Source organism: Staurois parvus, unplaced genomic scaffold, assembly GCF_062004578.1.
Source record: "Staurois parvus isolate SC_StPar_1 unplaced genomic scaffold, SC_StPar_1.0 ptg003158l, whole genome shotgun sequence".
NCBI lineage: Eukaryota > Metazoa > Chordata > Amphibia > Anura > Ranidae > Staurois > Staurois parvus.
The window spans coordinates 230,025-252,164 of NW_028320954.1; the positions used below are offsets into that span (position 1 = coordinate 230,025).

The following is a 22,140-nucleotide window of genomic DNA, read 5'->3' on the forward strand; positions in this document are numbered from 1 at the left end:
TATCATGGGTTATACTCTTTCTCTCTTCTGAGACTCCTGTCAGCAGCTCAATGGTTCTCATAAAAACCAGTATGGTAAGGAAAAGAATAAAAGATCTTTTATAGTGTAGTAGCCCCATGATGTCAATTTATTCACATATATAAAAAAACATACAAACATAGTGTACTATTCCCACGCACAAGAATAATTGCCTATTTCATTAAAAGTTGCCCCCTTAAGGAAAAACATCCATCCAAAGTACAGCAAGTAAGATGGCCGACCTTGTGCTGCCGGCGTAATGATGTCACGTAGCCACGCCTTTGACGCATTTCATCATGTACAGAGTGACCTCCTCATAGGATTGCTAAAAGAACCACACAAATTCCGGCAGCTGCAACCACCCACACTGTGAAATGTGGGACCCGCGAGCGGGTGTCATTTATCCTAATGGCATGCCGCCCTCACTGGTAATCAAACCCACATTGGGAACCTCGGTCCCCGTGCGGGCTGCGATTTCCAAAGTAGTGCAGGGACTTCTTTCCTGGGAGTCAAGTGAATGGAGTCTCATGCATGCGCAAACCGCTGTCTACATGGGCATGTAAATGTGAAATGGGAGTCTTAAAGCGGAGCTAAACTTCCCTTCCCTTCAATGGTCCCCGTCCCTCCCCAGCAGGGGTGGACTAACAACTCATGGGGCCCCGGGCAATAAGAGATCATGGGGCCTCAAACCACACCCAAAAAAGCCTATGAAAGGTACCAGGGGCATCTCATGGGGCTCCCCACTGACCCCGGCCCTCGGGCAGTGCCTGAGTGTCGAATGGTCAGTCCGCCCCTCCTCACCAGCGTATTTTTCTTGGTGCCATTCTTCGGTCCAGCACAGAATGATATGACTCCTGCGCATGCACAGAAGTCAGCCATCCCTACACACAGGGACTGTTTCACCAACGTAGGCTGAGCGGCACATGCACAGCTTAGTTTACATGCCATAAAATACAGCAAGCAGGCAGGTCGGTGTATTTTATTGTAGAAGTCTTTTCTACAATAAAAAGCCTGCCTGCTCGCAGTTTGCGACAGTGGAACTATAGTTCCGCTTCAAGCCCTTCTCTTTCGGGAATCAAAAGAAAAAAAATAAAAATGCAAGCTACCTTGAAATCAAATAGAACTATGATTTTGTTTTCCTTTTATTTCTTTATCTGAAGCCTTGATCACCTTTGATTAGATTTGAAGGAAGTCAAGTGGAAAGACGACTCTATTTAATATCGGACTTACTATTCACAAGGGCAAACAATTCCTTCTCCACTCCATTAAACTAGCTTCAGGTCGGCTACTAGATCAATAATATGTCTACAGGTTTCATTGATGTAACGGAGAGCTTCCTGAATAAACAGCTAATGTTTTAACTCTTTCTGATCGGGTTACTTTGAAGGACTAATACAGCCTTCCTCAGTCATTTTACCCCAGAGGAACCCTTGAAATCATCTACAGATCTCAGGGAACCCCTTTTTTAAAATGATATGTAGAGCTTATGGTATATTATTTATTATGCTATATTATCAATGTTCGTACATTATAAAGTAAATATAATAATAAAATAATAAAGAATATGGCATACCTAGAGTATATATGATAATCATGGTGGATCATTTTTAACACAAAACACTCTAAATTAAAATTAAATTCAGTTATAATCACAAAATAATTATAAGAAATAATAAAAAAAATTAAAAGTCAGTGATTAGTGGAAAAGTGAAGTGCCTCCTTACATTGGTGGTCAATGAGAAGGCCACCCATGCAGACATGTAAAAGATTATTGGTGGTATGCCACTGACTCTTTCCAGTGACATAGGCTCTCTAACTGTGCACAAAGTATGAGATGAGGGGTCAGTGTATTGGGTAGATACAGCATGGTGCGGCAGCAGAAAACAGAGTCCCCCTGATTGCAGAAAAAAATGTATTTGCAGAACTTGTCAAACGGTACAACAGCCTGACCGGAGAACACTAGTTAGAGCAGAGAGAAGGCCAAAGCTGGAGAGCCTGTCAAGGAGAGTGGAGTTAGGTCTTTGCCAGTCCAACCCATTGGGTTGCTAAGGTGCAGACATAGGCCCTAAGCTTTCCCTACTCCTGGAACTTCTCCCTACTTCTAGTGCTGTCCCTGATATATGGGGTTTCCTGCACTATCCACTCACAAAATGCACGCCAAATCCTGGAGGCAGTGACTTAAAAAAGACTCTTCATGACCCAAGATGGCTACCAGGGTCACTTGGAATCACCAAAGCCAATCAGAATGCCATCCCAGGAGACTAAGGGAATCGTAGAGAAACCCATTTTCTCTTGACTTCCTCCCCCAGCTTCACTTCCGTTCCGGACGAGCGCCACCTGCAGTGGAGAATTAGATTGTACCTGCCTACAAGTCAGCCACAGCTCAAGGAATCCCTACTAACCTTTGGAGGAACTATGGTTAAGGATGGCTGGACTAATAAATCCTACCACCGTTCATAGGGACAGATGTTAAAATGACGATAAACTCTGGTTTAAAAAAAAATTCTTAACTTCATAAAGTCCCATCTGTTGCTCTCAGCCTCTTCCAAATTTCCATTTTTTTTTTTTTTTTTTTGATGCTGTGATCCAGATTCCTGTTATAGAGTGACTACGTTCATATTGCATGGTCCCACTGTTTGTAGTAACAAAGCCACCATCTCTTGCTCACTCCTGAGATGGACTATGAGATTTGTAGAGTGCATAGAGTAGTGCACATGACCACAACAAACACTCGCTGCTCACGTTTGCTGCAGTCAGGTTCAGGATTATTTTTTGGGAATAAGGATTTTATTTAGTGTCTCTTTAGGAGAAAGGTCCCTCTATGGTCTTTTTCCAGGTGCCTGTTGACCAAACCAAGGTCAGTCCTTGCCAGGGGCGGACTGACAACTCCTGGTGCCCCCGGGCAATAAGGGATCATGGGGCCCCTGTGTCCTTGCCCAAACTCAAAAAAGCCTATGAAAAAGGTACCAGGGGCATCTCATGGGGCCCCCTACTGACCCCGGGCCCTCGGGCAGTGCCCGAGTTTCCAAATGGTCAGTCCGCCCCTGGTCCTTGCTAACCTTGCTATTCTTCAGTGGTTGTCTACAAAAGACATATTTCATATCTTATCTACTTATAGCCTTTTATAAATGGATATTTTCTTCTTTTTATAGATACATCAACACCCACACCTGATGAGAAATGGCTTTCCAACCTGGAAGGAACCAGGTGGCTTGACTATGTGAGGTAATGCCTTTCTCTGCAGCTATAACAGCCTCCACTGTATAATAAATGTTTTTGGGTGTCTGGGGGAATTTGTGTCCATTTGATAAATATCAATTGTGTGGTCAGTTTCTGATGTTGGATGAGAAGAAATGGTTCGCAATCTACATTTCAGTTAATCTTAGTTCAGCAGGGTTGAGGTCGAGACTCTGTCCATGCCACTGGAGTTCCCACATACCAAATTGGGCAAACCATGTTTTTATGGAGCTGGCTTTGAGCCAGGGGCGGACTGACAACTCATGGGGCCCCCGGGCAATAGGGGATCATGGGGCCCCTGTGTCTTTTCCCAAACTCAAAAAAGCCTATGAAAAAGGTACCAGGGGCATCTCATGGGACCCCTTACTGACCCCGGGCCCTAGGGCAGAGCCCGAGTTTCCAAATGGTCAGTCCGCCCCTGCTTTGAGCACAGGGAGAGATGAGTAGTCACTATCTGATTTTGAGGGGACCGATCTTTGGCAGTTTTAACAATAGCATTGCTTTTGAGGCAGGGGGTCTCCAAACTGCGTCCCAGGGGCCACATGCAGCCCTTTGCTTGCTTTTATCTGGTCCTTGGGGCATTATTTCCCTCCCCACTGTCAGCAATGATGGGGCAATATCCCCACTGAGACCAACAATGGGACACTATTTCTCCCATTGATCCTAATAATGGGGCACTATTCCTCCCACTAATGCCAATGATGGGGCACTATTCCTCCCACAGACACCAATGATGGAGCACTATTCCTCCCACAGACAACAATGATGGAGCACTATTCCTCCCACAGACACCAATGATGGAGCACTATTCCTCCCACAGACAACAATGATGGAGCACTATTCCTCCCATTGATACCAGTGATGGGACACTATTCCTCCCACAGACAACAATGATGGAGCACTATTCCTCCCACAGACAACAATGATGGAGGATTATTCCTCTCATTGATACCAATGATGAGGAACCATTCCTCCCACTAGCAGCAGTGTCGGGGCACCGTTACTTCTACTGGTACCAGTGATGGGGCACTATTCCCCTGATTGATACCAATGATCGGGTACTATCCCTCCCACTGACACCAATGATGGGGCACTATTTCTCCAATTAATACCAATGATGGGACACTATTACTCCCCCTAATACCAGTGATGGGGCACTATTCCTTCCATTGACCCCAATGATGGGGCACTATTTCCCCCATTGATCCAATGATGGAGCACTATTCCTCCCACTGATACCAATGATGGGACACTATTCCTCCCACTGACACCAATGACGGGGCACTATTCCTCCCACTGATACCAATGATGGAACACTATTCCTCCCACTGACACCAATGATGGGACACTATTCCTCCCACTGACACCAATGATGGGGCACTAATATACCCACTGACACCAATGATAGGGCACTAAAACACCCACTGACACCAATGATGGAGCACTATTACTCCCCCTAATACCAATGATGGGGCATTGTTTACTCCCATTGATGCCAGGGCATTTTCTTCTCCCACTGGCTACAGTCTTGCCCCCCTAAAGTTTGAAAGACAGTTAACAGGCCCTTTATTTAGAAAGTTTGGAGACTCTTGCTTTAAGTTACACACTGCAATAATAACTCAAAATATTCTAATTGAAAATATACTTTACTTTCCCTTTTAAAATGCATGCATTCCTTTTTTTTATAGGTTATGCCTGAAGAAAGCCAGCGAAGTTGCCATCTTGTTGGGTGAGCGGAGGCGATCAGTAGTCCTTCAAGGTAGGCCATGTATTATATCCGCTGAGCTTTCTGTGTAAAAGGTCAGTTTTGTTACTTGTGCCAGCCTCTGTTGGAGGCTATTGATGGAAAAACCATTATGAAAAAGTGTGGCCCACCAGATTTTAGAAAATAAATTTCTAATTTTTATGGATTGAAGAGAATCTGAATTTAAAGGGGAACTTTAGCTGGGGAATATTGTCCTCCCCCCTGATTCTGTTCCATGCCACCATCTTTAGATATCCTGTGCATGCACATATGTTAGGTCCTAAAGACCTAACAGGGACCTGCAGCACATCTGCACACATGTATGGAGTTCGTCTGGTCCTGCACACACATGCTTTGTTTTCTGACCTGTATGCCAATTATGTAAGAGGGAGGGGGGAGGACCAAAGAACGAAAAAGATATTTTCATGGGTGAAGGCAGTGGCGTATTTAAGGTTTGTGCTGCCCTAGGCAACACAAACACCCCCCCCCCCACCCCACAGAGAGAGCCTGACATTGACCAACAACACACCTGCCTCCCTCCCCTAAAAGAGGCTTCCACTACCACCTCCCCCCATATACCAGCAAACCCCCCCCCCAGCGCTAGAGAGAAAGATACTCGCAGCTCCGGACATCCCTGGGAACAAGAGTCAGGCTCTGCATACACCATCAAGCAGCCCGCAGCCTCTCTTGGATCCCACCTGCTCCCCATGCCGCATGTGTCCCTTCTTCCGGAAGGTGGTGCTGCCCCCCTGAAATATGCCTTGTTTGCCTTGCAGTAAATACTCCCCTGGGTGAAGGTCCACTTTGGGTGTATCTCCCTGTTAAAGGGTCAGCCTCAGGCTTCTTGTGTGTCTTGGGTTCTTAAGCAGGAAGATTTCCCTTGTAGAATTCCCTGCTTGGTCCTGTCCACTTGATAGTTTTGGGTGTTCCAATCCACCTTTGTGTGTTCCAGCTCCTTCTGATACATTAAAAAAAAAGAAAACTCCAGCAGTGAGAGTGGGAGCCCCTCATAAGGGTCACAGCAAGTGTACAGACCCAGATCGCTCACCAACTGGGTCCACGAAAGATGGGAGAGACTGGGGGGTGGTTTAACTCTCCATCATCCACCAAACACTGAAATATCAATTCTGCATGGTTTGGGTTTTTAATGTTCCAAGTAAATCGATAGGCTGTAAGTGCCATTTACAGAATGGGCGCCCTGATTCACTTCTTCTTAGGCCTCGTTTACATGGGTGTACTACAGACTACATGCATGCGAGGACGTGTTTACCCACATGGGGATGTAGAGGTGTTCTGTGCATTCCCCTGCATGCAGTCCAGTTGATGTCTATTAGGATGCAGCAGCTGCACCGACACAGCTGCTTCTCCCAATCTGACATCCATGAGGGTACACAGTCCTAAATGCACTCTGTCTGCATTCGGGGCCATGCACCTGTATAGATGTCAAATTAGGAGCAGTGGCTGTGTCCGGGCAGACGCTGCCTCCCAATAGATATCGATAGGACTGCCTGTACATGAATGCACAGAACACCTGTACGTTCCTGTGGGGGTAAACACGTCCATCACATGGGGGTATACTGTAGTACTCCTATGTGAAAAAGGCCTAAATGTGGTCTATGCCCTGTCTCAGTCACCTTTCATTCTCAATTCTCAATACCTAAACCACACACCTCCTACAGTAAGTGGCAAAACTAGTTAAAGAAGACTACTTTCTAGAAGCAGTGGGTGAGCCAGTTTCTGGTGTTGATAAGATTGCAATAAAAAGAAAAAACCTGCTTCTGGGAATAGATATTATCTCTGCTTTCTCACCAGGTAGCTACACGTTATGTTTACACTGTAACAGATATTCCCTTTATACAGGGTTTAGAGCAACCTCACTTCAAACATTTTTAAGAGGACCTGTATTGTGGAAATTCTGGATAAACAAAGGCAAGAGGGGCAAAGGACTAGTCACCAGAATGACCCGTGATCTTCCCACAGCTGCTACTTTACCCAGTACTGATTTAACATGCCTTTTTCAGCACAGTGTCCCTATGTGGAGGCGGCCATCATGGTAGAGCAGTGGTTCTCAACCTCCCTAATGCCGTGACTCTTTAACCACTTCCAGTCCGGCCACTTTTACCCCCTTCCTGACCAGGGCAATTTTCCGCTTTCAGCGCTATCACACTTTGAATGACAATTGCGCGGTCATGCAACACTGTACCCAAATTAATTTTTTACCATTTTTTTGAGACAGATAAAGCTTTATTTTGGTGGTATTTATTCACCGCTGGGATTTTTATTTTTTTTGCTATGTAAATGAAAAAGTCCAAAAATTTTGAAAAAAAGTGTTTTTTTTATAAAATTTTTCAAATAAATAATATTTCATCATAAATCTTGGCCAAAATTTATTCCGTTATCTTTTTAGTAAAAAAAAAAAATCAAAATTAGTTTATAACCAAAAATTATAATTTTTAAACTTTTTTTTTACATTTTTATTTTATTTTTTTATATTATTATTTTTTATTTTTATTTTATTTTTTACATACTATCACCCTAGCAGTACAGTGTCACCATGGTGACACTGTACTACTTGTGGGGGGTGAGGAAGATTTTTTTTTTTTTTACACTGATTGCTTTTACACCCATTAAGGCTGTAAAAGCAATAATTTCTCCTTCTCTCTGGCTGCATTCTTGCACTCATTGAGAAGTACTAAGTGAGCTGTGATTGGTCACAGCTTGTCACATGGTACAAGGCTGTTGTGAATAGCCTTGTACCATGTGACCTCTGTGATCATTCACAGATTTCACACGTAGTAAGCAATGATGTCAGAAGTGACATCTTGCTTACTACTTTGCATGTGATCACTGATCGACCAATCAGTGATCACATGATCGGGACCTCGTACAGAGGTCCCGTCCGACGATCGGTGTTTCACTGTGTCCGGAGGACGCAGCGGGCACCGGATCGCGGTGCTGCGCGCTCCCAGGGAGCGCTCACAAGCAGGGTGCGGGGAGGCCGTTTATAAACGGCCACCCGACCCTGCAGTGCCACCATCCGGCCGTTTATATGCAGCGGCCGGTCGGGAAGTGGTTAATACAGTTCTTCATGTTGTGGTGACCCCCAACCATAAAATTATTTACCCAGTAATTATAATTCATGAGTGTCGTTTTACCTCCAATACTGCTGCTTTCAACACAGTAGCTGCTTTTAACAGAGTAGCTGCTTTCAACACAGTAGCTGCTCTTTACACATTGGAAATATGTGTTTTCTGATGGTCTTAGGGGACCCCTGTGAAAGGGTCGTTCCGGGGTCGCGACCCACAGGTTGAGAACCGCTTTGGTAGAGGAAAGATTTTAATTCTCATATTGAGCAACCCCCATTGACAGCGGAGGCTGTCATTCACATCGCTGGATCGTGACAAGGCTCAGGTAAGTATTGTTGGGGCTGGGGGAGCTGCTGCACACAGAAAGTTTTTTACCTTCATGCATAGAATGCATGAAGGTAAAAAAATCTCGAGCCTTTAGAACCACTTTATGAAACATTACTCTAAGCTGTAGATAAAGTAATTATTACCCGGGGTTTTCTGAGCCCAGAAAGTTATTTTAAGGGTTCCTCCACGTTAAAAAAAATATTGAGAGAGGCTGCAGTACAGTATTCTTTAGCGTTCCTGCTATTACCGTAAAAATCTCTTTCCTATATTGATGGTTTTATCTTCCTTGCCATGTGACAGAATCCGATGACCGGGACTTGAACTGTCTGTTGGCATCGTTAGTCCAGCTGATTCTGGACCCCCACACACGAACCTTGTCCGGCTTCCAGAGTTTGGTTCAGAAGGAGTGGGTCGCCGCAGGACATCCTTTCATGCAGAGGATAAACCACTTCAAAAGATCTGACAAGGAGGAGGTTAGTGGGTTTAACCAATTCAATACCGGGCAATTTTACCCCTTCCTGCCCAGGCCAGTTTTCAGGTTTCAGCGCTCTCACACTTTGAATGACAATTGCGCGGTCATGCAACATTGTACTCAAACTAAAATTTTATCATTTTCTTCACACAACTAGAGCTTTCTTTTGGTGGTATTTAATCACTGCCGGGGTTTTTATTTTTTGTTAAATTAACAATAACAGATCAGAAATTTTGAAAAAAACACACGTTTTTCTTTGTTTCTGTATAAAACTTTGCAAATAAATAATTGTTCTTCATAAATTTAGGCCAAGATGTATTCTGCTACATGTCTTTGCTGAAAATAACCCAAATTAGGGTGTATTTTTTAGTTTGTAGGAAAGTTATAGAGTTCTGAAGTACTGACAGCCAATCTAATTTCTTGAGGTCTAAGAATGTCAGAACAGTACAGATATCCCCCAAATGTCAGGACAGTACAGATATCCCCCAAATGTCAGGACAGTACAGATATCCCCCAAATGTCAGAACAGTACAGATATCCCCCAAATGTCAGGACAGTACAGATATCCCCCAAATGTCAGGACAGTACAGATATCCCCCAAATGTCAGAACAGTACAGATATCCCCCAAATATCAGGACAGTACAGATATCCCCCAAATGTCAGGACAGTACAGATATCCCCCAAATGTCAGGACAGTACAGATATCCCCCAAATGTCAGAACAGTACAGATATCCCCCAAATGTCAGGACAGTACAGATATCCCCCAAATGTCAGAACAGCACAGATATCCCCCAAATGTCAGAACAGTACAGATATCCCCCAAATGACCCCTTTTTGCAAAGTAGACAGCCTGACGTACTTCATAAGAGGCATGGCGAGTTTTTTGAAGTTGTATTTTTTTTGTCATAATTTTTCGGAAAATAAAAAAATTAAAAAAATTAGTTTCACTATTTTTTTTTACATATTGTCACCAGTATAGTACAGCGTCATCATATAACTGGCATGGCGGTGATCAGGGACACTGACTGATGACAGTATGAAAAAAAAATATATATATTTTTTTTATTATTTTTTATTAAATTGTTTTTCTTTTTTTTTAAGATTTTTTTTTTCATATTTCACTATGTCCAAAGTAGTACAGTGTTACCATAGTAACATTGTACTATTTTGGGGAAGTGATCAGTATTTTTTTTTTTTTTTTACACAATTTGCTTATAGCAAAGAATTACTTTGCTATAAGCAAGCATTTACCTGAATGACATCGATTCATTCAGGTTTTTTTTTTTTTTGTGCTTAGCTGTGATTTGGCCACAGCTAATCACATGACATGTGCATGTGATTAGCTGTGACCATTCACAGCTAGCCACTAGTATACAATGGATGGCATGAATGAAGCCGTCCATTGTATACAACTGTCATGTGACCTGCTGTGATTGGTCACAGCAGGTCACATGGTACCAGCAACGGGGGCCGATACTCAGATCTGCCATCGGCCGTGTCCGAGGTACACGGCCGGTGACAGATCGCGACTCTGCAGGAGCGCGATCTGCGCATGTGCGGGTGGACGCCAATATGGTGTCCACCCGGTACGCTGATGACATTTGCTGGCCGCCATTCGGCCATAGGGCGGGCGGCAAATGGTTAATAAAGCAAAGTCTACCATGTAGTGAGGGAAATATGAAAGGCTGTCAATACTGCTCAGGCTTTGCTGAATTCACTTTTCTAAAAATGTTCCAAATTTTCTTATTTATTTTACTAATTTATGTAGCATTGACTGTAACTCGTTTTAGAGCAAGAATGTTGAATTATTCATGTTAGTACTTGCTCCAGAAGAGCTTACAATCTATTGCTCTGACTGCAGCCTTGCACTTGTAACAAGAACAGTACTTTTAGTACATTTATCCTTCAAATACTCTACCTCCTCCCAGTGTGTAGGTGGGAATGGGGCCTGGTGTTGGGTACCCAGAGGTGAAGGTAAGACAAACGGAGATCCACAATTGCAAGGAAGTGTATTAACGAGAACGTTCCAACAACACTGGAACAGAGTCTATGCAGCAGTACCAAAGTGGCAGAAACACTCACAGATAACTATGTAGTACATGTGGAGAGCGATGCTCGGATGCCAACAGAACCAGGCAAGGGAGGCAGCTAGCAGGCAGTGATGTAACAAGGCACTAGTCGCAGAAAGGCTCCACACAGAAGAACAGATGTCCTGTCCCTGTACTGTCCCTTTTCCTCTGGAGCCTCTCCGTACGCTGGGCACACTCTTCCTATTCAGCAGATTCCTGTCCCTGACTTAACCACGTGCAAAATGCATGCCAACTGCATTGCTTTTTATAAGCACTGCCCTTGCTAAAGATGGCCACAGAGTTCATCCAGGGCAGCAGCATCAGATTGGACAGCTGCTCCCCTGATGACACCTATGGGCTCCTAGGAGGAACATGAGTTCCTCCTGTTCTCCAGTCTCCCTGCACGGTGGCTGCTAGCAGCTCCAACTGTGCAGGGAAGTCAAACTACACCTACCTACAAGTCAACCAGCGGCCTGTTGGGTATTACATAGCTGCCGCTCCAGGAGTATCCCAGCCGGGCTCATCATCTTCTGAGCCTCCATGCATTCCTATGGAAAGGCCATCTATTAATGTGTGGGAACCTTTAGGAGCAGGGGCGGACTGATCATTTCGAAACTCGGGCACTGCCCGAGGGCCCGGGGTCAGTAGGGGGCCCCATGAGATGCCCCTGGTACCTTTTTCATAGGCTTTTTTGAGTTTGGGCAAGGACACAGAGGCCCCATGATCCCCTATTGCCCGTGGGCCCCATGAGTTGTCAGTCCGCCCCTGTTAAGGAGTAAACGGAAGAAGAGCCCAGCTGGAAGACTTCTACAGCGGTGGCTGTGTGGAGCCAAGCAGGATATACAGCAAAGGTCTCGGAGCAGTGGGTACATGTAAGAACAGCACTTGGAGAATGGGATGGTTGCTGGGCAGGGAAGTAAAACAGCAGTTATCCTTTTAAAACCTTGATACGGGTAAGTAAATGTCCAACTGCATTGGTATTTACCCAAAAATGTGGTGCATTCAGGGAAGTATGCTTTACACAATGCAGCAGCCTTCAGCGTATTCAAGCGTACAGCCGCATATAACCATTCATTTGTATGTGTGGCTGTACGCAACACCTGCAGCTCCCTTGGTGTTACTTGAAAAGACTTTATAGCATGAACACATCCATGTGCATGGGGCCTAATTACAGGTACTTATATAGCGCTGTCAATTTACGCAGCGCTCTACATATATATTGTACATTCATATTAGTACCTAACCCTCAAGGGGCGTACAATCTAAGGTCCCTAACCCTCAAGGGGCGTACAATCTAAGGTCCCTAACCCTCAAGGGGCGTACAATCTAAGGTCCCTAACCCTCAAGGGGCGTACAATCTAAGGTCTCTAACCCTCAAAGGGCGTACAATCTAAGGTCCCTAACCCTCAAGGGGCGTACAATCTAAGGCCGCTAACCCTCAAGGGGTGTACAATCTAAGGTCCCTAACCCTCAAGGGGTTTACAATCTAAGGTCCCTAACCCTCAAGGAGTGTACAATCTAAGGTCCCTAACCCTCAAGGGGCGTACAATCTAAGGCCGCTAACCCTCAAGAGGTGTACAATCTAAGGTCAATAACCCTCAAGGGGCGTACAATCTAAGGTCCCTAACCCCCAAGGGGTGTACAATCTAAGGTCCCTAACCCTCAAGGGGTGTACAATCTAAGGTCCCTAACCCTCAAGGGGTGTACAATCTAAGGTCCCTAACCCTCAAGGGGTGTACAATCTAAGGTCCCTAACCCTCAAGGGGCGCACAATCTAAGGTCCCTAACCCTCAAGGGGTGTACAATCTAAGGTCCCTAACCCTCAAGGGGCGTACAATCTAAGGTCCCTAACCCTCAAGGGGTGTACAATCTAAGGTCCCTAACCCTCAAGGGGCGTACAATCTAAGGTCCCTAACCCTCAAGGGGTGTACAATCTAAGGTCCCTAACCCTCAAGGGGTGTACAATCTAAGGTCCCTAACCCTCAAGGGGCGTACAATCTAAGGTCCCTAACCCTCAAGGAGTGTACAATCTAAGGTCCCTAACCCTCAAGGGGCGCACAAACTAAGGACCCTAACTCACATTCCTACATACACATACTAGGGCCAATGTAGACAGGATCCAGTTAACCTACCAGCATATCTTCTGAGTGTGGGAGGAAACTGGAGTAAGCCCACACAGGCACAGGGAGAACATGCAAACTCCAGGCAGATGGTGCCATGGTTGGGCCTAATGAGAACATTTGATGGGTTGTCATATTATTGGGGGATTTATATTTTAAAATTTAGTTATTTGATTTATTTAGCAATGGATAGGCACCATTTGTGACCTTTCATTTAAACGTGTTACCTTTGTCTTTTCTTGCAGTCTCCGGTGTTTCTGTTGTTCCTGGACTGCGTCTGGCAGTTTGTGCAGCAGTCACCAACAGCCTTCGAGTTTACAGAATCCTATCTGATGGCCCTGCATGATAGCACTTACAACCTGTTCTGTAGCACCTTTACTCACAACTGCCACTGGGACCGCATAAGAGGAAGCCAGGTAGGTACTTACCTAGGGTGGAACAAGAGCAGTGACCATCAAGGACCATGAGACTGAAACTTGTAAGGCAATGTTGGCACTGTCATCAAGGACCCCCATTCCTATTCTTCTTCGGATGTAACAAAGATTTTGTGTGGGAAGTATTAAAAAGATTTAAAACGTACAAATATACAAAAAGAGATTAAAGTAACTACATTAAGGTTTAGAAGAGAAGTATTACCAAAGCTTTTTTGGCCATACTTCTTTTGTGGACAACAGGAGTGTATATATATACTGTTCTCCTATGACGTAGAGTCAGCTTATAGTGAGCTATTGCCCGCTGATTGGTGGCAGAGCCGTTCCAGGCTTTGGAAGGATCCCAACAAAACTGTCAGGATCCACCCAGTTTCCTGAGTGACAGCTGACTCCCAGCCTCACAGCGTGCGGCTTAGAACTGGAGCCAGCCTTGCCCTCCCTCTCCTCAGCCCAGTGCTCTAGCGAGTGCTAAAGAAGCAAAGAGCGGTGGTTGACAGTCACTGCTCTCCACTTCACGCAGACTGAGAACTGAGCGTTCAGCGGTCATGTATTTGTTCCATTCTTGGGCTTAGAACTGATTTGAGACAGCTGCAGCATAGAAGTGAGTATGAATGTTCACTTTTTATTTTTTTTAATTTTTTTTAAAAACCCATATTTCTTTATTAAATCCAGGCAGATATAAAAGATACAAATTAAAGCATCTCTGAATTTATTACTGTACCATTAAATTATATTTTTTCAATTGCAAGTGGTGTAACTACCTGACCCTTAGTTTGGTATCAGCCTCTTAGAATCCCCTATTTGGCAGAGTTCTGACTGGGGGAGAGAGAAGCAGTACAAGGAGCCAATCAGCTGTGCTGCAATGTGCTAACAATTGGCATGCAGACAGAAGGAGAGAGCAGAATGACAGAGACATGAGGTCACCAGGACTGTGTAAATCTCAGATCTGGATGGATAGAATATATTGTCATTTGGCAGGTAGAACTTCATCCATGTATTTAATGTTTGCCTGGAGTTCAGCTTTATTAATACTTTTCTTCAAACTTTATTATTTCTCTAAGTTATATTTAAGATGAACTTAGATGTCGACTGATCAGTGTGCAGAGAGATTTGATCTTTTTTTGAAAGTCTTTTGACTGGTCATTTTCTTCTACCAGCGACACTCGTCCAGCCAGACGTACACACCGGTGAATGGCTGGAGAGACATAGTGAGAGAGAAAATACTGTTGAATGGAGATTACAAGCCAGTGGAAGACATGAAGGCAGTTCCTCCAACAGTCTGGGAATGGAGCCTATTCTACAGTCATGTGCGCAGGAAGCAGTTCCGGAACCCAGTATATCAAGTCAGGGAACTTGCTGTATTAAACGGCAATGGAACCGGGCATAATGCTGACAAGGTGAGCTTTGGGTTAAGGAGGGTTCCATTAGGCTCCATTACATTTCTTTCAACTCTTTTTTATTAAAGTTTTTCAAGACAATAACATAACAATAAACGACTGTAACAGTAGTCGAAATCGCATCACATTTGTGCAAAAGTATACAAAATGAATTCAGCAAATACGTACAATTGTTTGATTTTGATATCAAGAACATATCCATGCGCAAAGGTTAGCAGATACATTGCAGCTTGGACATTCAGTACAAAGCAATGCACGTTTCGCTTCATCGTAAGACACATATAATACCCAGAGAATAGCATTTTACCCATTCCAGGAACAGTCGAACGGGAGTTTAATCTAACAAAAAAAATTTTTAAAACATAGTGGAGAAAAAAGAGGACAAAAAAGTACCATATACCAAAAAAAAATAAAACAACAAATCCAACAGAATTCGGTAAAATTTCAATATCCGTACCGTATGATACCTAACACTCAGAGGTCAGAGATTTTGAATAAAATGTTCCAGCGCAACCATTTTAACATCAAATACCCCTATAGTATGATTCGCAAGTGCATAGGACTGGCTCCATTACTTTTCAACATGGCCAACTGGCAAGCCATTTTGAAGGTCTAAAATTCCCTAAAGTGAAGTAATGCATTTCTATGCAAGGACACTTCACTGTCCCCCAATACCCACTGGTCTGTGTAATATTGTGCGAAGAACAGAAGCCCTGTGTAAGCTCCAATGCTTCCTCTACTTGACAGATTTGGGTCTCCCGATTGGCTGCTCCGGCACTTAGTGCTGCATCATGGGAGTACCCACTGGTCTGTGTAATATTGTGTGAAGAACAGAAGCCCTGTGTAAGCTCCAAGGCTTCCTCCACCTGACAGATTTGGGTCTCCCGATTGGCTGCTCCGGCACTTAGTGCTGCATCATGGGAGTACCCACTGGTCTGTGTAATATTGTGTGAAGAACAGAAGCTCTGTGTAAGCTCCAAGGCTTCCTGTGTAAGCCCTTTGTAAGCTCCAAGGCTTCCTCCACCTGACAGATTTGGGTCTCCCGATTGGCTGCTCTGGCACTTAGTGATGCATCATGGGAGTAAGGGTGCAGAGTCACATGCTCCCCTATACTTGGAACTAATGGCATCTCTCTTTGTTCCAAGCTACTAAACGGAGTGCTAGGGGAGCAAATATAAGGAGTATATATTTGAAGGTGGGGATGGGTTTTTAATATGGAACTAAGGTTCCGCTGTCACTCACTGTGAGCAGGCAGGATCTTTATTGCAGAAGAGACATGCCACGTTTCTTCTGCAGTAAAACATATATATCTGCCCATTCACAGTGATCCCCGGCATTTAAACTGAGCTGCGTAGCTCAGCTTATATTGGCCGTCCTGTTCCCTGTGTGCCTTGATGACTAGCTCCTGCGCATGCACAGAAGTGACGTTATCCCTTGCTGGCCAATGAAGGTAACTGAAAAGCAGCACACAAAAGAAGAAGTTGTCAAGGGAAGGGGACCATTGGAGTAAAGAGGAGTATTCCACCCCATAAGTCTGCTGTAAGTGAATCTGTCACTTGATCCTGCATTGGCAAGTCCAGATTTCCTTAACTGCATGCCGCCCAGCCACTGTACATATACGGCGGCAGGGCGGCACTCGCAGGCAAAACCACGTTTTAAAACGCGTGTTTTGTAAACAAATAGGGGACGCGCGCAAGGCGCGCAGCCGCCCTATTTGTCCCACGGATCACCGCCGCAGATATCAGTCGCCAGGTCACAGCCGCTCCTTAGCGGCTATGTCCCGGCGATTGGCGGCAAACAGTGACAGAGAGCACAGCTGCAGTAGCTGTGCTGTCTGTCACTTCCCTGTCAGCTCGAGGATGAGCTGATCGAGAAAGAACAGTTTCTCTTTCTCGATCAGCCTTGTCCCGCCCAGTACACACCCCCGCCCCCTAGTAAAACACTCCCCTCCTATAACCCTTCCCTGCAAAATAAAGTTAACCCCTTCCTCCCCATTGCCATTAGTACAGTGTCAGTTTTTTTTTTTTTTGCACTGATCACTGTATTAGTGTTTTTGGGGATGTCAGTACCCCCCAATGTCAGAATGTCCGCCGCAGTCCCGCCATAAGTCGCTGATCGCCGCCATAATTCGCTGATCGCCACCATTATTAGTATAAAAAAAAACCTAAAAATCCCAGTATCTTTCCCGCCATTTGTAAACGCTATAACTTTCACGTAAACCAATTAATTTACACGTATTGGGGTTTTTTTTAGCAAAGACATGTCGCAGAATACATTTTGGCAGAAATTTATGACTAAATTTGATTTTTGCATTTTTTTTTAACTGGACATGTTTTATAGCAAAAAGTCCAAAATATTGTTTTTTTTTTCCTCAAAATTGTCAGCCTTTTTTTTTTATAGCGCAAAAAATAAAAACCGCACAGGCGATCAAATACCACTGAAAGAAAGCTCAATTTGTGGGGAAAAAAGGATGTAAATTTCATTTATGTACCGTATTGCATGACCGAGCAATTGTCCATTAAACTAGCGCAGTGCTGTATAGCAAAAAAATGGCGTAAATTGCAGTATCTATCCCATAGTTTGTAGACGCTATAACTTCCACACAAAGCAATCAATATACACTCATTGGGATTTTTTTTACCAAAAACATGGAGCAGAATACATTTTGGCCTAAATTTATAACCAACTTTGAGTTTACTATATATTTTTTATAGCTGAAAGTAAAAAATATTGTTTTTCTTCAAAATTTTTGGCCTTTTTTTGTTTATAGCGTGAAAAATAAAAAGCGCACAGGCGATCAAATACCACCGAAAGAAAGCTCTATTTGTGTGAAAAAAAGGACGTAAATTTAGTTTGGGTGCAGCATTGCATGACCGTGCAATTTTCAGTTGAATTAGTGCAGCGCCGAGTAGCAAAAAGAGGCCTGGTCATTAAGGGGGGTAAATCCTCTGGAGCTCAAGTGGTTAAAGTGACGCTCTGAATAAATCTAAAACCTGCAAACAGCCTTACCTTTAAAAGAAGTCTGTGAATATTTACGTGCTACCTATAGCACCAGAAAGCCGCTGCATTCACTAGAAATCCTCATCTGAAGTGCACAGGGAAATCAACACTTCCGGGAGTGTTGATCTCCAGGGTTCCTGCTGCTGACCTCCATGTCATTGCAGGACACAGTATAGATGTAGATGTGGATGAGGGTGGGTAGCCATTTATCTACCCCATCTGTGCACATGTTAACCTGTTTCATGAAGTATGGAACTCTACTGTTCCTCTACAGATTGCTAGGGGTTCCTTGAGCTGTGGGTGATTGACCCCCCCCCCATCTGATGGTGCCTGCATAGCTCCAGAACCAATGCCACTTGCAGCATGACACCAATTATATATTTAGCTGTCTGCAAGGTTGGCATTCTTCCTACTGACCACTACTGTTTGAGTCATGTTTGCCACTGACCCCTGATAAACTAGTTTTAATAAGATAGGGTTCTCCAAGATCTGGAAATTGTTTTAGGGGTTCTCCCAGGGTAAAAAGGTTGAGAAAGGCTGCCCTAGGTAAATAGTACATACATTCTATTTTTTATATATATATATATATATATATATATATATATATATATATATATATATATATATGTATATATATATATATGTATGTATATATATATATATGTATATATATATATATGTGTATATATATACTGTATATATATGTATATATATGTATATATATATATATATATGTATATATATGTATATATATATATGTGTATATATATATATGTATATATATATATATATATATATGTGTATATATATATGTATATATATATAAATATATGTGTATATATGTATATACAGTTGCAAGAAAAAGTATGTGAACCCCTTGGGATTACGTGGAGTTTTGCATGAATTGGGCATAAAATGTGCTCTGAACGTCATCTAAGTCACAACAATAGAAGAACACAGTCTGCTGAACATAATACTACACACACATTAGATGTTGCCATGGTTTAATTGCACATAACATGTAAATATTCACAGTGCAGGGAGGAAAAAGTACATGAGGCCCTAGCTTAATGACTTCTCCCAGAGCTAATTGGAGCCAGGAGTGAGCCAACCTTGACTCCAATCAGTGTGATGATATTGGATGTGTTGCTGACAGCTGTCCTGCCCTTAAAAACACACACCTGTTTTGGGTTTACTGGTTTCAAAAAGCACTGTCTGATGTGAACCATGCCTCACAGAAAAGAGCTCTCAGAAGACCTACGATCAAGAATTGTTGACTTGCATGAAGCTGGAAAGGGTTACAAAAGTATCTCCAAAAGCCTTGATGTTCATGTGTCCACGGTAAGACAGACTGTCTACAAATGGAGAAAGTTTAGCAATGTTGCTACTCTCCCTAGGCGTGGTCATCCTGTAAAAATGACTGCAAGAGCACAGCGCAGAATACTGCATGAGGTAAAGAAGAATCCCAGAGTGTCAGCTAAGACCTACAGAAATCTCTGGCACATGCTAACATTTTTGTTGACACATCTACAATAAGGAAAACATTAAACAAGAATGGAGTACATGGGAGGACACCACGGAGGAAGCCATTGCTGTCCAAAAAGAATATTGCAGCACGTTTGAAGTTTGCAAAAGAGCACCTGGATGTTCCACAGCACTACTGGCAAAATATACTGTGGACAGATGAAACCAAGATTGAGTTGTTTGGGAAGAACACACAACACTATGTGTGGAGAAAAAAAGGCACAGCACACCAACATCAAAACCTCATCCCCACTGTGAAACATGGCGGAGGGAGCATCATGGTTTGGGGCTGCTTTGCTGCCTCAGGGCCTGGACGGATTGTTGTCATTGATGGGAAAATTAATTCCAGAGTTTATCAAGACATTTTGCAGGAAAACGTACGACCATCTGTCCGCCAACTGAAGATCCGCAGAGGATGGGTGATGCAACAGGACAATGACCCAAAGCATACAAGTAATTCAACAAAACAATGGCTGCAACAGCACAGAATACGCCTTCTGGAGTGGCCCAGTCAGAGTCCTGACCTCAACCCGATTGAAATGCTGTGGCATGACCTTAAGAGAGCGATTCACACCAGACATCCCAAGAATATTGCTACACTGAAACAGTTTTGTGAAGAGGAGTGGTCCAAAATTACTCCAGATCGTTGTGCAGGTCTGATCTGCAACTACAGGAAATGTTTGGTTGAGGTTATTGCTGTCAAAGGAGGGTCAACCAGTTATTAAGTCCAAAGGTTCACATACTTTTTCCTCCCTGCACTGTGAATGTTTACATGTTATGTGCAATTAAACCATGGCAACATCTAATGTTTGTGTAGTATTATGTTCAGCAGACTGTGTTCTTCTATTGTTGTGACTTAGATGACGTTCAGAGCACATTTTATGCCCAATTCATGCAAAATTCCACGTAATCCCAAGGGGTTCACATACTTTTTCTTGCAACTGTATTTATATATATAAATATATGTGTATATATATATATATGTATATATGTAAATATATGTGTATATATATATATATATGTATATATATATATATATGTATATATATATGTATATATATATATATGTGTATATACAGTTGCAAGAAAAAGTATGTGAACCCCTTGGGATTACATGGAGTTTTGCATGAATTGGGCAAAAAATGTGCTCTGAACATCATCTAAGTCACAAAAATAGAAGAACACAGTCTGCTGAACATAATACTACACAAACATTAGATGTTGCCATGGTTTAATTGCACATAACATGTAAACATTCACAGTGCAGGGAGGAAAAAGTATGTGAACCTTTGGACTTAATAACTGGTTGACCCTCCTTTGACAGCAATAACCTCAACCAAACATTTCCTGTAGTTGCAGATCAGACCTGCACAACGATCTGGAGTAATTTTGGACCACTCCTCTTCACAAAACTGTTTCAGTGTAGCAATATTCTTGGGATGTCTGGTGTGATTCGCTCTCTTAAGGTCATGCCACAGCATTTCAATCGGGTTGAGGTCAGGACTCTGACTGGGCCACTCCAGAAGGCATATTCTGTGCTGTTGCAGCCATTGTTTTGTTGAATTACTTGTGTGCTTTGGGTCATTGTCCTGTTGCATCACCCATCCTCTGCGGAGCTTCAGTTGGCGGACAGATGGTCGTACGTTTTCCTGCAAAATGTCTTGATAAACTCTGGAATTCATTTTCCCATCAATGACAACAATCCATCCAGGCCCTGAGGCAGCAAAGCAGCCCCAAACCATGATGCTCCCTCCACCATGTTTTACAGTGGGGATGAGGTTTTGATGTTGGTGTGCTGTGCCTTTTTTTTCTCCACACATAGTGTTGTGTGTTCTTCCCAAACAACTCAATCTTGGTGTCATCTGTCCACAGTATATTCTGCCAGTAGTGCTGTGGAACATCCAGGTGCTCTTTTGCAAACTTCAAACGTGCTGCAATATTCTTTTTGGACAGCAATGGCTTCCTCCGTGGTGTCCTCCCATGTACTCCATTCTTGTTTAATGTTTTCCTTATTGTAGATGTGTCAACAAAAATGTTAGCATGTGCCAGAGATTTCTGTAGGTCTTTAGCTGACACTCTGGGATTCTTCTTTACCTCATGCAGCATTCTGCGCTGTGTTCTTGCAGTCATTATTACAGGACGACCACGCCTAGGGAGAGTAGCAACAGTGCTAAACTTTCTCCATTTGTAGACAGTCTGTCTTACCGTGGACACATGAACATCAAGGCTTTTGGAGATACTTTTGTAACCCTTTCCAGCTTCATGCAAGTCAACAATTCTTGATCGTAGGTCTTCTGAGAGCTCTTTTCTGCGAGACATGGTTCACATCAGACAGTGCTTCTTGAAACCAGTAAACCCAAAACAGGTGTGTGTTTTTTTAAGGGCAGGACAGCTGTCAGCAACACATCCAATATCATCACACTGATTGGAGTCAAGGTTGGCTCACTCCTGGCTCCAATTAGCTCTGGGAGAAGTCATTAAGCTAGGGCCTCACATACTTTTTCCTCCCTGCACTGTGAATGTTTACATGTTATGAGCAATTAAACCATGGCAGCATCTAATGTTTGTGTAGTATTATGTTCAGCAGACTGTGTTCTTCTATTGTTGTGACTTAGATGACGTTCAGAGCACATTTTATGCCCAATTCATGCAAAATTCCACGTAATCCCAAGGGGTTCACATACTTTTTCTTGCAACTGTATATGTATATGTA

General features: G+C 43.3%; 1 protein-coding gene across 2 annotated transcripts in view; it reads left to right on the forward strand.

The window, feature by feature from the left end:
- Positions 1-22,140, forward strand: part of LOC149428531 (myotubularin-related protein 11-like) — a 136,964-nt gene that overhangs the window by 90,400 nt on the left and 24,424 nt on the right. For both annotated transcript variants that reach the window (XM_089667295.1, XM_089667294.1), the window contains exons 11-15: positions 3,171-3,243; positions 4,944-5,014; positions 8,713-8,885; positions 13,321-13,491; positions 14,664-14,903. In XM_089667295.1, the coding sequence (XP_089523421.1) occupies positions 3,171-3,243; positions 4,944-5,014; positions 8,713-8,885; positions 13,321-13,491; positions 14,664-14,903 (728 nt within the window). The remainder of the gene's footprint in view (positions 1-3,170; positions 3,244-4,943; positions 5,015-8,712; positions 8,886-13,320; positions 13,492-14,663; positions 14,904-22,140) is intronic.